The sequence below is a fragment of the Neolamprologus multifasciatus genome, chromosome 18 (genome assembly GCF_963576455.1).
Source record: "Neolamprologus multifasciatus chromosome 18, fNeoMul1.2, whole genome shotgun sequence".
Lineage (NCBI taxonomy): Eukaryota > Metazoa > Chordata > Actinopteri > Cichliformes > Cichlidae > Neolamprologus > Neolamprologus multifasciatus.
The window spans coordinates 19,420,058-19,435,379 of record NC_140456.1 but is presented as its reverse complement, the minus strand read 5'-3'; the positions used below and the strand labels follow the sequence as shown (position 1 = coordinate 19,435,379).

At 39.4% G+C, this 15,322-nt stretch overlaps 2 protein-coding genes across 2 annotated transcripts in view; one reads left to right on the top strand and one right to left on the bottom strand.

Moving 5' to 3' along the window:
* Positions 1-804, top strand: part of thap4 (THAP domain containing 4) — an 8,640-nt gene extending 7,836 nt beyond the window's left edge. Inside the window, exons 4-5 of the mRNA XM_085139681.1 lie at positions 1-36; positions 169-804. The exon at positions 1-36 is cut by the window's left edge and continues 68 nt beyond it. Of these exons, the coding sequence (XP_084995807.1) occupies positions 1-36; positions 169-285 (153 nt within the window). The 3' untranslated portion in view covers positions 286-804. The remainder of the gene's footprint in view (positions 37-168) is intronic.
* Positions 805-1,085: 281 nt separating this feature from the next.
* bokb (BCL2 family apoptosis regulator BOK b) lies at positions 1,086-11,243 on the bottom strand. Its single transcript, XM_085139680.1, has 5 exons — positions 10,938-11,243; positions 10,212-10,526; positions 9,162-9,290; positions 3,936-4,099; positions 1,086-2,400 (listed from the first exon to the last, which is right to left on the bottom strand). The coding sequence occupies exons 2-5, from the start codon at positions 10,432-10,434 to the stop codon at positions 2,275-2,277; spliced, it is 642 nt and encodes a 213-aa protein (XP_084995806.1). The 5' UTR covers positions 10,435-10,526; positions 10,938-11,243; the 3' UTR covers positions 1,086-2,274.
* Between the last annotated feature and the right edge of the window lie 4,079 nt (positions 11,244-15,322).

The window sequence follows — 15,322 nt, the reverse complement described above, 5'->3', positions numbered from 1 at the left end:
CGAACCTCTTTTGCAAAAGAGCCTTACGTAAAGCAGGTAAAGCTAATCCCGAGTCTGCAAGACGCACTCACTGAGCTGCAGAAATAAGAGGATTAAATATGACACTTGGCCATCAAACCTCTTCTGATCAATAAAATGACTCCTGCTCGCTTTTCCCTCTTCTTTTAGATTTGCAGAGTGTTTCAGCTCCGGTCTGACGGGAAGCTGGAGCAGACAGTTTCTATGGCAACAGACAACCAGCCCCTGATGCAGCACTTGCGCATCACCTACCGTCGATCGTCTTGAGCAAGAAGGAGGGCTTCTCATGCACTGAAATAAGTTTCCAGATGTATAAATATATCTGGAAACACTCGATCAATAATTCCAGCTGTGTAAGGGAAACATAAACAAATCTACAGAGATATACCTCTATACTGTTATGTGGTAAAAAGGCTGTGGTATAACCTGTTGAACTGAAATAATCAAACTTAATCTTAACCACTAGTTAAACATCACAGACAATATCAGGATGTTCATGGTGTATATTTAATCTGTAAAGCTATTTCAATGTAAAGATAATAGAAATACTATATGTGACTGTCACTGCACTATCATAAAATTGTAAGCTAAAGCAGCTGGAGACATTGCACTGTCCTTTGAATGTGGGCTTCAGGGGTTTTCTTTTACTGAGTGGTACTATGTAGAAAAAAAAAAGACTATTTAAGGCCAATGTTTTCACATATGTGCTCACAGACATCCATGTCTGCGAGGGGGCAGCTTCACTGTTCGTGTGCTGGATAAATTAAATTGCTCATTTTGTCTTTGCTTGTTTGAGTCTATTAATGCGTTTCTGTCCTGATGGATGATACAAATCTGATTAGCCTGTGTTAATGCACTGCAACACACAACATCGGCGCTGGAAACACGAGAAGATACCGCAGGCTGACACACGATGACGGTTACAGCCATGGTTTTTAAATAGAAAGTGCCATATAATGTAAACACAGAGCTGAGATTGTGGAGCACCTTGAGGAACAGTTAAAGCTCTGATGTCTTTAGTTGCATGATATTATAAATCCTCGTGTAAAATTCTATTTTTCGCTCTGTTTACCTTTGTAAGAAGAGGGACACATTGGGTAAAGGAAGCGACTAATTCCCTGCAACAAAGAGGTCCTGTTAACACTTTTTCCACCAGTTGTCTGCCTCGGGTTTTCAAAATTATCTAAGCCGCTTCTTTTTAACCAAATCCAACTCGTCCTCAGTGACCCAGGCAGCAATAAACACCCTCACCTCGTCACCCTACAGGGCTGTTCTTTACCACCTCCAATTCCTCACAGCAAGGGTAAGGATGAGCCTGTTATAACAAAAGCATCACAATAGTCCCGTCTGTGAAGGTTGAAGTTTATTATAGGTTTCATAAAAACTTTTAGACACACATTTATAAGTTCACACTTAAAGTGACACCCATCACACGCAATCATCCTAAACGGCTGCTGTAGTGGCGTCCTCATACTGCAGTGGTTTGAAATACAAGTCATTAAATAAAAAAATAAAATCATAAATAGACTATTTACAGATCTAAAAGGAAATCAGTGTCCACAAAAATATGCACATTCAGTATATATTTATATATTACCATTCCTCGAGTTCTTTGGCCAAAATTGAGCGCAATGAGATCCAACGTTTCTCTTCGTTATTTTTAACTGGATATTTGCAAAGAGACTCTTTGTGCTTTGGTGAAGTACAATAGAGTTACTCCATGAAGTGTAAACAGTTAAATCCACCTGACATTACTCTTGAGGCGTGAACTCACTTTTTCCAGACTCAAACCTCACAACAGGACCCAGCCAGCTGAGCATCAGTTTCATCACAAACACAGTTTTCGCCTCTTTAAGTGTGAATGTTCTGAGAAACGCCACATTAAAACATCTGAGTGTTTGTCTCTGGAGTATGAACAGCCTCACGTTACAACACTGGAGAAGCCTTGCTTACTACACCGGTTAAAGCAGTAAGATAATACATAGAGGCGGAGTGATATGCTCTTAAATGTCACGGTGACTACTCTTTGGATGAAGGGTAACCACTTCACGGGCTCGGCCGACACCGAGAGAACACAAACATTTGTTGGTCAAACATTTGCTGATGGCCATACACAGCAGCAGACTGAAATCTACCGGCAGGCTCAATCCCCATCAATCACAGCGACCCTCTCCACTCCAGCTTTTTATTGACAAGTCTGAGATTTTAATCCCACACATAACACCCTCACCGTCCCACCTCCCACACGCTGTTCGTTCACGGCTCCTTCATGATGTAGACATACATCGTGGTAAGGAAGCACTTGAGGGACTCAAAGGCAGAGGACAGCCAGTTTTCTTCAGGGCAAAAATCCTTTTTCACCACACATTTTGTGATCTCCACCTTAACAAAATGAGATAAAAAGGGATATTTAAAACAAAAAACAAACTTGTTAAATTTCTTGAAGTATAAATATTAAAAGGAATCTTTGTGCTTCCATTTATTTTCTGATATATAAAAAATTTTACACATACACTTTCAGAATGCACTGCAGCAATGGTGGACACTCATATTGAACAGGTGGTGTTTGTGCAAGTAATTCCTATGAGCCAAAAAGCATCAGATGCTTTGCACACTCAATTTCAGATGAAGGTTTTTTATCCTACTCTTGAATTTGTATGATGTCACTGATAGCAGACTTTTTCATCAACTCTGGCTAGTCACAATTGGGAACAGCCAATCATAAGAAAGGAAGAGAATTAGAACTCTCTTCCTTGGGGATAGAGAGTTCTATCCCCAAGGAAGAGAACTTGGGGATAGAACTCTCGGCGAACTGAGGAGCTACTACGAGGACTGATCTAAGGTCAGTAAGGATTATTTTGAACTGTGAATCATGCAAAACTACCCTGGTACAGTCCATGAATAGACATAGGAGCTGGAAAAGAGCAGACTAGATGCATTTTAGAGAAGAACAGAGTTGTTTAGCACTTAAAAATCACACTTAATGTGTGATTAAATTGCAGTTATTGGAATTGCCTTCAAAATCATAAACAATGCTGCGCCAAAACCCCCACCTTATATTTATGAATACTCAGTAATTCTATCTTCTATGCTCTAATGTTTTATTTCTTATTTTGTCTGTACTTTTTTTTTTTTCTGGGGGGGGGGGGGGGGGTGTACTCTCTTAGAGCCATTTATCTTATATCTTATGTTTTAACCTTGTTGTGAAGCACTTTGGTGTACCTTCGGTTTTAAATGTACTATATAAATAAAGTTGTATTGTATTGTTACAAATACAATTAACTGTTTAAATGAAATTTCATATTTTATTTTCCCCAGTATGTGAGGATCTCAGTATGTTAATTCTAGTCTATAGATGTCACTAGTATTACAGTTTTTGTTTTCTACCTGAATTTGTGAGTCTGAAAGCAAGAAGTTGTAAAATTAATGTTACTGAGGAAATCAAATGAGTTAAATGTCATAATGCCTTTTTACTAGTGGCTTTTCGTATTGCAATCTGTTGTCTCTTTTGTCAGTCCACTAAAAGTAAAACTACTGTCTGACTCGGAAGATGCACAGACACATATACACTAAAGTAAAATAAAACAGAGTTGGAATATTATTTAAATCAAGCATGAGAATGATCCACTTTACAGCAGAAACTTTTCATCAAATCATCCAGCAGGAAGCCAGAGTAAGCAAATAACATCCCCGTATCTCAGACTGCTGAAAGACGACTGAAAGCTGACTGAGCTTCATGCACAATCAGCATGTTTGTCATGCACGAAGCAGTGCATCAAATTCAAATCCCCCACCCCACCCCACCCCCGCACACACACAAACAAAAACCAAGCAAATGCAAATCGCTGTTGTATCTCAAATGTCAACTTTTTATGCATTTTATGTTTGCCCAAAATTTTGCTGAGGCAGAAACTTACCCATCCTCCCCGTCGCTTCAGCCAGGGAACCAGGAATTTGCGGACAAACTGTCCCAGACTGTCCACTAAGATGTGCACTGTAGCCGGATGGCCTTGTCTGACACAGTCCACTGCCAGGGCTCCAGCTACCGCAAACATGGACACCACCTTACCCCATGTTATGCCTACAGGAAAAAACAGACACCAGTGGATTATGTTTAATTATTCTATATCTGTGTATCTGTGCTTCCACAGTTCAAGCTGATCTGGATTTTGTTTATCTGCAGCCACCGAAAATCAAACTGCCATCTTTACCCCACTATAAACATTCCCTCCCACACAAAGCAATGCCCATCGCTTTCCAGCTTCATATTCTGTGACCTGGCAGGAAGCACGGAGGGCAGTTGGTGCACCTTGTAAATATGAAAGTCAACAAACTGGTGTTAAGGCTATCGATAAGGCCACGCCAGGCTGTAAAATAAACAGGTTTACACTGCACTGCCACTGACGCAGTTTCAGATACGGGAAGGTCAACAGGTTCAAAACTGAACTGTGAATGGAGCAGAAGCAGCGGAGCTGAAAAAGACCAAGTATTTGTCCCGTTACCCAAGAGGCACCGACCTCAAAATAGTCCAATATAATAAATGACGGCATCCGGCCACTCCAGGCAAAGTTTCAAGTGCAACGAGGGATTGTTATAACGAACGTCATTGATGCAGTGCAGGGCTTAATGGCATTGGCCCCCTTTAGCCCTGCTTGCATTGTCATGGTTGCTCCTTAGAGCTGAGCCACAGCCTCTGAGTGTGGCTATTAAAGGATAGAGCTTAAATGAGATAACTGTCCGTGGAAGCTGTCAGAGCACGTCATGTCTCCCTCCCTACTGAGAAGCGGGCCAAGAATAGAGACAAGATTGCCGGGGATAAAGCTGGAGGAGAGGAGGGTGGAAAGAGAAAGAACAGAAGTGGGAGGCAGGTGAAGATGGATGGAGGAGAGATGAGCCATGTTGATTTTACTGAAGGCGACCACAGAACAGATGACTGTTTCCAAAGGAAGATATGTAGATATGATCCACAGATGCCATAAAAATGTCATTCCTTTATGTCCACCACAAAGTAATGACTAACTAAAAGCTTAAAGGGTGGTTTTAAAACAATCTCGAGACTGCAGGAAAAACACACATGCCTTTTTTTAAAAATTTATTTATAGTCAAGTTCCAACCCGTCCCAGAGGGCTGGGGCTGCCTGGGTTCACCAGTTTGTTGTTCTTGAAGAGGAATCCCACGCCGTTTCTAAAAACGATACCCTCGTGACGTCAAAAAGAGCAGACATTTATCCAGAACACAAGCATGAAAATGTCATTAACCAAGTCTGTGTTTGATCTGTCCTGGTCCCGCGTCAAAGTTTTACCAGACTCTCTAATCTATTCCCGAGGCGCATACAGAGGACATAAAGTCACTCTTTATTTGGATCCTTCAAAATGTCTTTCCTTCTTTGGACGGTTTACAAAACACATCTGTTGTCAAGACAACTTTATATAAAAGTTTTTTTAAAAAAAAGGCACAAGACCAAGACCAGCGTGATCGACTTCAACCAAATAGACTCAACTAGAATTTAACCGACAGGCTTTTTGACACATTTGTTCTGCAATGTTGTCACTAAATTAGCACAAATCACTCCTAGCCAGGAATAACAGGAAGAACCACTTAGGCTGTTTATCCAGAGGTAACAACTGTGAATCAAGTAAGAACTTCCACATTCAAGCCAGAGCCAGCTGCTGTTGTCCTAAGCCATCTTCTCCTTGGTTTTAATCTAATGAACCACAGGAATAGCTGACCATATATTTTTATTAAATAAACAAGTACATCAGAAAGTGACAGCTGAGGCAGAGCAGTTTAGTGACAACCTTGGACACATGCAGAGGAAGGATAGCGGATATACTGGGCAAAGGGTGTTGAACGTGGAGCTGCCAGGCAGGAGGAAAAGGGCAAGACCGCAGAGAAGTTTCACAGATGGCACAATGTTATTTATATGACTTAATATGGGAGAGGTTGTGACAGAGGAGGATGCTAGGGATAGGGTGAGATTGAGATGACCTGCTGCGGAGCCTCCACAGGAAGAGCAAGAAGAAGAATATGAAGAAGAAGAATATGAAGAAGAAGAATATGAAGAAGAAGAGGTGCAAGGAAGAAGATGTTGCTAAGCTATATCAGCATAGATTGAGACAGGATGACATTTAGCAGAGGAAGCAGAGGATGTTTATCTGTTCCCAGCTTATTAACTTTGTGTCATCTTTGTTAGTTATTCCAAAGTTCACTTTTTAAAAAAAAAAAAAAAAAAACTAGATCTTAGCAAAAAAAGAGGGAGTAAATAAACACAAATTAAAATACCAAAAACAACAAAAATATTTTCACCTATTGGCCAACTTATTTTAAAAATTCTGGCTGGTATCTCATTACCTCAGTCAATGCACTCTGGACTTATAACATTTATTCCTAAAACTGGGAAAGACCCTTTAGACCCAAGTGGTTAACATATCTTGGCTTAATTCTGACCAAAAAATCTTGGCAAAGGTCTTAGCAGGTCGATTAAAAGTAGTAATGGCGAAAATAATACATGCAGACCAATCTGGTTTTGTTCCAAACCGCTATGGTTCAGATAATATTAGGCGGCTGGTTAATTTGCAAAATTATGTATATGATTCAGTATATCCAACAGTGGCCCAATCACTGGATGCTGCTAAAGCTTTTGATTGTGTTGAGTGGGATTATCTGTTTAAGACATTAGAAAAGTTTGGTTTTGGTGACAATTTTATTAGGACGATAAAGATATTATATGATTGGCCTTCAGCGCGAGTATTGACGAATGGGCTCATATCAGATCTATTCCTTTTACAGAGATCCACAAGACAGGGCTGTCCCCTTAGCCCGGGCTTTTTGTAATTGCTATAGAGCCTTTGGCACAAAAACTGAGAAATAATGTAAATATATTTGGAATTTCGATGGGTAATAATCAACATAAGCTTCTATTATATGCAGATGATATGTAGTTACGTATGACACAGCCTGGGAAGTCAATTCCAGCCCTATTAGAATGTATAGAAAGCTTTACGCTGCTTTCAGGGTATCGCGTCAACAGCGATAAATCAGAGGCAATGCCTATGTCAGGACACTGCCCTCATACTTTATTTAAACAGGTGGTCCGTGAATGTTTTGAGGTATTTGGGGATACAAATTACCTCAGATTACACTAAGATGGTTCGAGCAAATATGGAGCCAATGTTTGAAAGAATAAAAATGGAATTTGGTAGATGGTCCAGGGTGCGTCTCACAATATGGGGTAAAATTAGCTGTATTAAGATGATGACTGCACCCATGATCTTTTATATTTTATCCAATATTCCATTACACATTCCAGATAAGTATTTCAAAGATCTAGACTTTTCGATCCGGCAGTTTCTTTGGGGTAGCACACCACATCGTTTAAGTATTAAGAAACTTCAAGCAAGTGCAAAACAAGGAGGTTTTTCATTGCCTAATTTCGAATGGCATTATTAGGTGATGAATGTGAAACAACTTAGAGCTTGGTTACCTACTGCACCAGAAAAAGAAAAAGTGACTTATGGTTTATTAGATAAATTGCATCAATATGATTGTATTTGGTCCCCCTTTACAAGCTGGCTTTCTGTAACTTGAAGAACAGAGGAGTAATGACAGAGTGGTGGTGTGGGGATTGGTGTGCGAAGAAAGAATAGGATAACTTCCCTTTGTTTTTGTTTTTTGTTTGTTTTTTGTTGTTGTTTTTCCTGTTTTTGTTTTTGTTGTTGTTTTTGTTGTTTTTTTAAATTATTTATTTATGTATTTATTTTTAAGTTCTGTTAATGAAGTTTAAAATTAAATAAATAAAAACTGTTGATGATTTAAAAAAAAAAATTATGGCTGGTATCATCCCAGAACTCTGCTGGTGTAGCCTGCAAATTTTTACATAAGGGTATTAAAGTAAGGCTGTGTCTATGTTAGACTGGATGTAATAATAATAATAATAACAACAACAACCACCAGATTAATTATTTGCCAAAAACAACACCTGAACTATGTGAGGACACAATTACACACCACCAAAGAGCACAGCTGGAGATTGGGATTTTTTTTGTGCACAACAGCAGTTGCTTCTGTATCAGTACAAAATTTAAGAACAAAAAAATCAAGAAAATGCAGACAAAATTAAGCATCAGAATTATGTTACATATCTTATAATTGGCTAAAAGATTCTTCTTTCAGCTTTAGCCTTATTTGGAAGAGATCACCACAGCGGACGGATCAGCACACCTACATCTACACTCGATAACTATCCTGAAGGAACTCACCCAGGGATTTGTGTCTCCTAGATTTTGAACCGTCTTCGTTAGCACACTATGGAGTTAGCAACTAGCTTTCTTAGACTAACAGTGACTACAATTCAACCTCATACAGCCATCCGGCCTTCATTCTATTTTCTTAAATGCCCATCCAACCAGACTCGAGCCTGTCCAGGCTGACAGCGGGCGAGAAGCAAGCTACCCCTAACGTAACATACACATTTTAGGGTTACAGAAAGAAACCAGAAGCAACATGGAGGGAAAACTCAAAGATAACCTAAGAACATGTAGGCTCAGGAAGGTCAAAACTCAGAAAAGCCAAAAACCAACTAGAGAATCCAAAATCTTTTCTTAGGCAACACCAACACCTGCCACTCTGCATTAATTTTCCTTCCTGTGCATCGTTTTGAGAGGCCCAAGATTGGACATGCTGGCTTACACTTTAACACTATGCTACATTAAGCCATCCATCCATTTTCTACTGCTTATCCAGTTCAGGTTACACCCTGTGCAGGTCGCCAATCTGTCACAGGACTACTCTATATTAATTAAAGAAAAATGTTTGAGTTCTCTTAGCAAGACACGACAACGCTACCAAGAAGCCCTTTTATGTTCAGCATCCACATCCCAAACTTGGGCTCAATTTAGTAAACTAATGTCTAAACATAGAAACTTGGATATAGGACTAATTATGTGTTTCAGATGGAGTCTCACTCCACCTACATCTGATTCGCACCCACTCACTCTGAGCCGAATGAGCCTGGTGAAAGCTGCAGAGGTTCACAGTCAGTGCCTCCATAAGCAGTCAGCAGTGAAGGTCACTTCCTGTGCTCTTTTAATTTCTACTGCGATGCATCATCATCATCAACACTGAGCTTCATAACAGCCTTGTACCTGCTGAGAAAATCTCTGTTGCTACACCGATGAAGGCATCCGAAACCATGTTCTCCATGGCAACAGAAATGTTGAGCTGCCGCGCCACGTTCCTGTACAAACTGGGCTGTATACACTCCAGCTCATCGCCTAGGTAACAGAGGGAGAGCAGAAACAAAAAAAAAGAAAAAGGAGAAAAGTCTGTTAGGAAGTGAATCTGAGCGAAGGAGATTAAAAACAGGTGAAAGTGTACCAGGTCACACATTTTAACCTGCTTGAATATTGAATTCACACATTTCACGTGACAAGAGTTCCCTCAGACACCTGAGTGCTGAGAAAAGATAGATGTGAAGAGGAGGGCTGGACCGCTGCTGCCTGGTTTTGGTTCAAGCTGTTCTCACACATGCAGATATAATCCTTGACTCATCATTTGGTCTGAGCTCATCAGAGCTTCAACTGCTCAGTACAGGCTGTATAGACATGTGGAGTATAAGCCTAAAGTGTTGCTTTAATATATTGCAAATGTAGCAAATACTCCAGACACAGGATCATAATGTAGGTGATCAGCAAATTCAGCCTCTAATCATTCACAATTTTCTGGTTTCTTTACCATTCTCTGAAAGCAGGTGTAAATTCAATACAGCCGTTGCTACTTTCTGACATTTTATGGGCCAAACAAATAATCAATTAGTTGAGCAGCTAATCAGCAGATCGTGAAAATGGATTGCATGTTAGATTGCAAATGCATGAAATGTAATGTCAATCATTTCTGAGATACTTAAACACAACATTTCCTTTCATTTTAAGTATGGTTGTTGGACAAGAAGAAGAAAAAACATCCCAAAGATACCCTTTATCCCTTTAAGGATCTGGATTTAATGTCCCAAACTTTACTTAACTCTGATAATGACTGATAATGAATTCTTAGTCTTCCCGCCTACTTACTTATAAATGTCATGCTATTTTCATGACAGCGCTAATAATGAAGCAATCAGTTCAAAAACTGGCAAATTCCAACAAGGCAATCATGGTTCAGAGGTCATCGATAAGGTGGCATTTATGGAAACTTACCAAGACAGAGAAGCACCATAGACACTTCAGCCAGCGCTGTGTTTGAGGGAGAAAAATTGAGTTCAGTTTTAGACCATCCCAACCCATTCTGGTTGAGCCTAGACAAGATGTAGTCTCTGCACAGCGCCTTAGACTGGGTCACCAGCTCCTTCTCGGTCAGTGATCGGTCAAACACATCCAGGACCTCTGCAGCAAACACTGAAGACTTGCGCAGGACCTCCATGTCCTCATGCAGGGTGAGGGGGATCTGTAAGTCAGAGAGCCTCTGACCTCTTTCAATCAGCTCAGAGTTCAGTGGTGAAGATAATATGGCAGCTGTGAGGAATAGGAGTAGATGAAAAGAGGTCAGATAAGAGGAAAACGAAGCAGGTGATTAAAAATCCCTGCTGCTACTACACACTTATTTTTTTTAATTCACAAGAATGATGGGTGAGTGTATAAAGACATTTGGATTCTAAAACGGGAGCAGAAACTTACATAAGAATATGATGGAGGCGTTATTGTTGTGAGTCACATGGTGGGATAGTCAACTTATTGCTACACTTCTTGGATTATGCAACAACAAGCGGCGATACCACAAAATGACTGAGGAAATATTCTGTTTCCCAGTCTCAATATAACACACACACACACAAACCCATCGAGCTTTTTTCACTGCAGTCACAACTTAACCCTAATTTTAAATCCCTGAACCCCTTTAACACGCGAGAAAAAGACCACGCTTACCATCAGCATATCCACATGATGACAAACACCCGCGCCTGATGTCGCAAACGCGATTTATCCGATAATGGACCTCCGATTTATTAATTAGTAGACGTTTCAGAGCGAATCTCTGAGGTCTTTCAAACAAAGCTGGACTGTCAGAGCAAGCGCATAAAAACTCCTCCACTGTGCAGACAAACCGGCCCAGACAATCAAGCAAACAACGGGCGAAGTTCTGCTCTCATTTCCACGCAGCAGATAGTGGGTCCACTTGCTTCTCCGAGACGCACCGACAGAGGGGAGGGAGGAGGGTGGAGGACGCCTACCTGTTGTTCCACCTTGCCATTGGCGCGCGGTGGGTGTGCTCGTTTCAGAGCCGGGAAAAGCCCGGATAAGGAGTTTGACAGCCGCCGCCTCCCTCCCACCACAAGCAGCTTCTCACCCCGGCGGACAGAGGGAGACAATTCAACTGCAACTACTTTCATTCACAAATCTGAGGGGCGATTAGCTCGGCTTTAATAGAATAGCCAGTTCGTTTGAATTTCTTCTAATATTCAGCCTTCAACACACTGATGAAAATCACCATTATGCTGTGATTTGAGCACAGGTGTGACTCAGGAGACGATCACCTGCCAAAGTTTATGTAACTGTTCCTGAAGCCAGAATTGTGCCGCTGTCAATCCCTTGCAGAGCTCCTTCACGCCGCTAGATGTCCCGCTCTGCTCATGGGTGTTGTTTGGTAATATCTATGTAGATTTACTGCATTGCATCCTGATCTTTTTATTTATTTATCTAGCTAAGATAATGAGATAAGATATGATAACTCTTTATTGTCATTGCACTGTCATACTTAGTACAAATACAAAGAAATATTTGCTACAGTCATGGAACACAAAAGAAAAAACTCTAAATGTCTTTATATTTTCTGTCATCTATTCAGTCAAAGAAGACCAGATATTTTTTGTTGTTGTTGTTTTCCGCTGTGTGTGTGTGGATGTGTGTATGTACTTGTTTAAACATCTTTTTGAGGACCAAAAATTAGTATCCCATTATACTTGTGGGGACAACAGTCACTTCTGGGGACAAAATGCCGGTACTCACAAATTTGAAAGCGTTTTTGAGGCTCAAAAATTGTTGTTTTAGGGTTAGGGTTACAATTGGGTTATGGTAAGGTTTAGGGTAAAGGTTAGGGTTAGGTATTCATTTCTGATGTTTGCGGTTTTGGTAAGGGGCCAAGGAAAGCAATGTCCTCACTAAGATATAAAAATGAGTGTGTGTGTGTGTGTGTGTGTGTGTGTGTGTGTGTGTGTGTGTGTGTGTGTGTGTGTGTGTGTGTGTGCGTGCGTGCGTGTGTGTGTGTGTGTTGTTGTTGTTGTTGTTGTTGGGGGGTTTTATTATTTAGTTTGTTTGGCTTTTTAGAAAACAAGTGCTCTAAGTAGGAATAAATATTACAATGTAAACTATATGAAAAATAACAGGTGAAAGGCATTGGTTAAATGTAAGTTTTTATTTGAAAAGACTGTAAAAAAAAGTTTTTTAAAGTATATAAAATAAAATATTTTGTTATTTCCTTTCCTTTCAGCTTATTTCCTCTTCCGTTTTTAAATTGCATGTGTGTTTTAAATCATAAAAACTAATCCAAAGGAATTTTTTGAGCTGGCTTCATTAATTTTCATGCAGTGTCACTGTTTCTCCTGTTTCTCCTGTGTTTTGAAGACCTGAGCCATTTATCCTCCTAAAATAGCCACAACTGAGAATTACATAAAAGCAAAACAGCAATTTGTGCAAACACGGGTTCAAACAATGTGGACACGGGAACTCAAGAGAAAACTGGATTTTAAGTGTAGCAAACTGAAACTGTTAAAAAAAAGTTGTAAAAAACAAATACAAAAATTCAGTATTGTGATAAATGTTAGTGTGAAGATGCTCTGGTTATAAAAGGTTAAATTATAGCTGGATGTGAAACTATGAATGGTCTCTTGTCATTGCTTTTTCTCTTTTATCATGATTCTATATTTCAATCGGTTAAAGATGTAATTTTACTTACATGTTGATTTTTTTGTATAAGTGTAGGTGTTAAATAAGCTGTAGTTTTAACCTACATCCTTTCACATTTCTTTTTTCTTTTAATCCTTATAAATGAACCGAATAAAGATAAAGATTTTATTATTTCTTATTGTAAGCTAAATGCACAGAAAGATGATTTGCAAAGTCAAATCTCAGCAGAGGATTGCAAATGAGCTCCTGCTCAAACAAGGACTCCATGCCTCAGATGATCACACTACACATGCTTAATGTTTATGTAACACCTGCCAAGTTAAACTCTGACAGTATAAATATTCCAGACATGAGGACTAAATGCTCAGAGGCCAAAGGAACATTGTGTCACTGTGTTTGTCTAGACAGAAAGATTAGAGAAAGACCTCGGAGTGAAATAAAATCCCACGAGAACCAAAGTGATACAAAAAATAAACAGAAAACATTTTTTTAATGCCAAAAACATAATTGCAAAACTTGACTCTTGACAGACAAAAAGCAACTTGGGGATCTTTTTTTTAGTTTGGTCAGGGATACAGCTCTAACACATAGTCAGTCTGAATAACTTCTTGCTGCACATTATGTAATTTATTTGTTATTCTATACTCTTTAGGAAAAAAGAAACATCTTGTCCTTTAGGTCTGCAACAGAAGGGATTGAAAACTACAGTTTTAGGAAGACAAACGCACAGTCATAAATGTACAACACATAAATTATTTGAATTTCTTCTTCTGTAACTCAGAAAGCAATCACACACCAGACGTGTGTCTTGTCTTGCACTTTTACCCCCTTTAGACAAAAAAAAAAAGAAAAGAAATTAAGAGTGACGAATGATGGCCCTTCCTCCTCAAAACCAAGCTAATAATCTGCAAACAGATTAGACTTCTGCATGGTGATTCCCTGAAAGAGTGTTTACCTCTCTTGGCATGTTGATTACTGCTGATGCAGGCTTTATTCACATAAGGATTAGATGAAGCATTATAAAGTTAAGTCATTGTTTTCACTGGGAGTGCACTTACTTGTCCAAACTCAGGTGAATGGGAACATATGATCTCAAAAGATTTTCGGTGTGGCTTCTTGGTTCAGTCAGTTTTGCACAATAAAGTAGTTTTCAAGGCTTTAACGTTTAAATGCAAGATCAAAAATTAAAAAATAAATACATTTATAGGGTCAGACACCTGCAATAACTTATTAAAAGTCCAACTTAAATACTTTTCTATATGTAAAGGGAATCAGAATAAGTAAAGTGAGACTATAATGTGTTTTGCAGTATTTTGTATAGTATTTTTTTTTTCTAAATTACAATCTGTATACTGTTTACATGATCAAAATTAACTGAACAAATCCAAAACAATTAATAAATAAAACCAAGCTTGAACTCATAGCACTGAATGGATTTTTCTAGAATACCCACAATATGAAAAAGTTTTGTCAGGCTTTTGAAATTCCTCACATAAAACTTGCCACTGAAATGTTACTCAAGATCACAGTTATCTCCAGTTATCTTCCATTGCAGACAGGCACCTGTCTCGGTTATTAGCAAAACAGTTGCCAGATAAGTGATTTTATTGTAAGAAAACAGTGATAAGAAAGAAAAAACCTTTTCACACATATGATCAGTATCACAAACCTGAATTTTTACATACATGGGGAGGGGAGAAGAAAAAGTCTCTACAGTTTTGTTTAGATGGGCTGCAAACAAGCAATGGATTCAAAATGACAAGGTTGGGGTATTTATACATAAACGTAATGAATTACATAACTCGGTCACTGCTAACCACTCATGAACTCGATTGTTCAGCACAAACTGCTCTGGAGTGCCGGCTTCCATAAATGACAGAATCACTGAAGAGAGAATGTGTGAGCATGGGTGACCATATGATTTCTTAAGCAATCCTCACTGCTATTACATAAAGCACAGAGCTGAGAATTTAAAGAATCCCCCCACCCCCATTCATTCATTTTTCCACATCCAGATGAGGCCCATCCTGCCTAATTTTCCACAATTGGCTAAGTGAGGGAAACTATTATCTGCGCTGCGCAGTGGGACTGAATGTCAGCTTGTTTGCCGGTCTGTTAGCTCATATGCGATAAACTAAAGTCAGTGTTTAACAGTCACAGGACCAAGATGGACAGGGAGTGTGCTGTATTATTTAGGAATATGGCAGCAATGGAAAACAGCTGACCACGTCGCTGGAGACAAAAACACCAGGTCTCACATTCATGTCAGCTTATGCTTAAAAAGGGCAAAAACACTCCAATAAGCAACATGTTGCTCTCACCCTGCACAGTTAGACTTGGTTTGAATGATCATTTTAAGTTCAAGGTTTTGTCACATTTCCACCAATGCATGGATGATTTAACATATA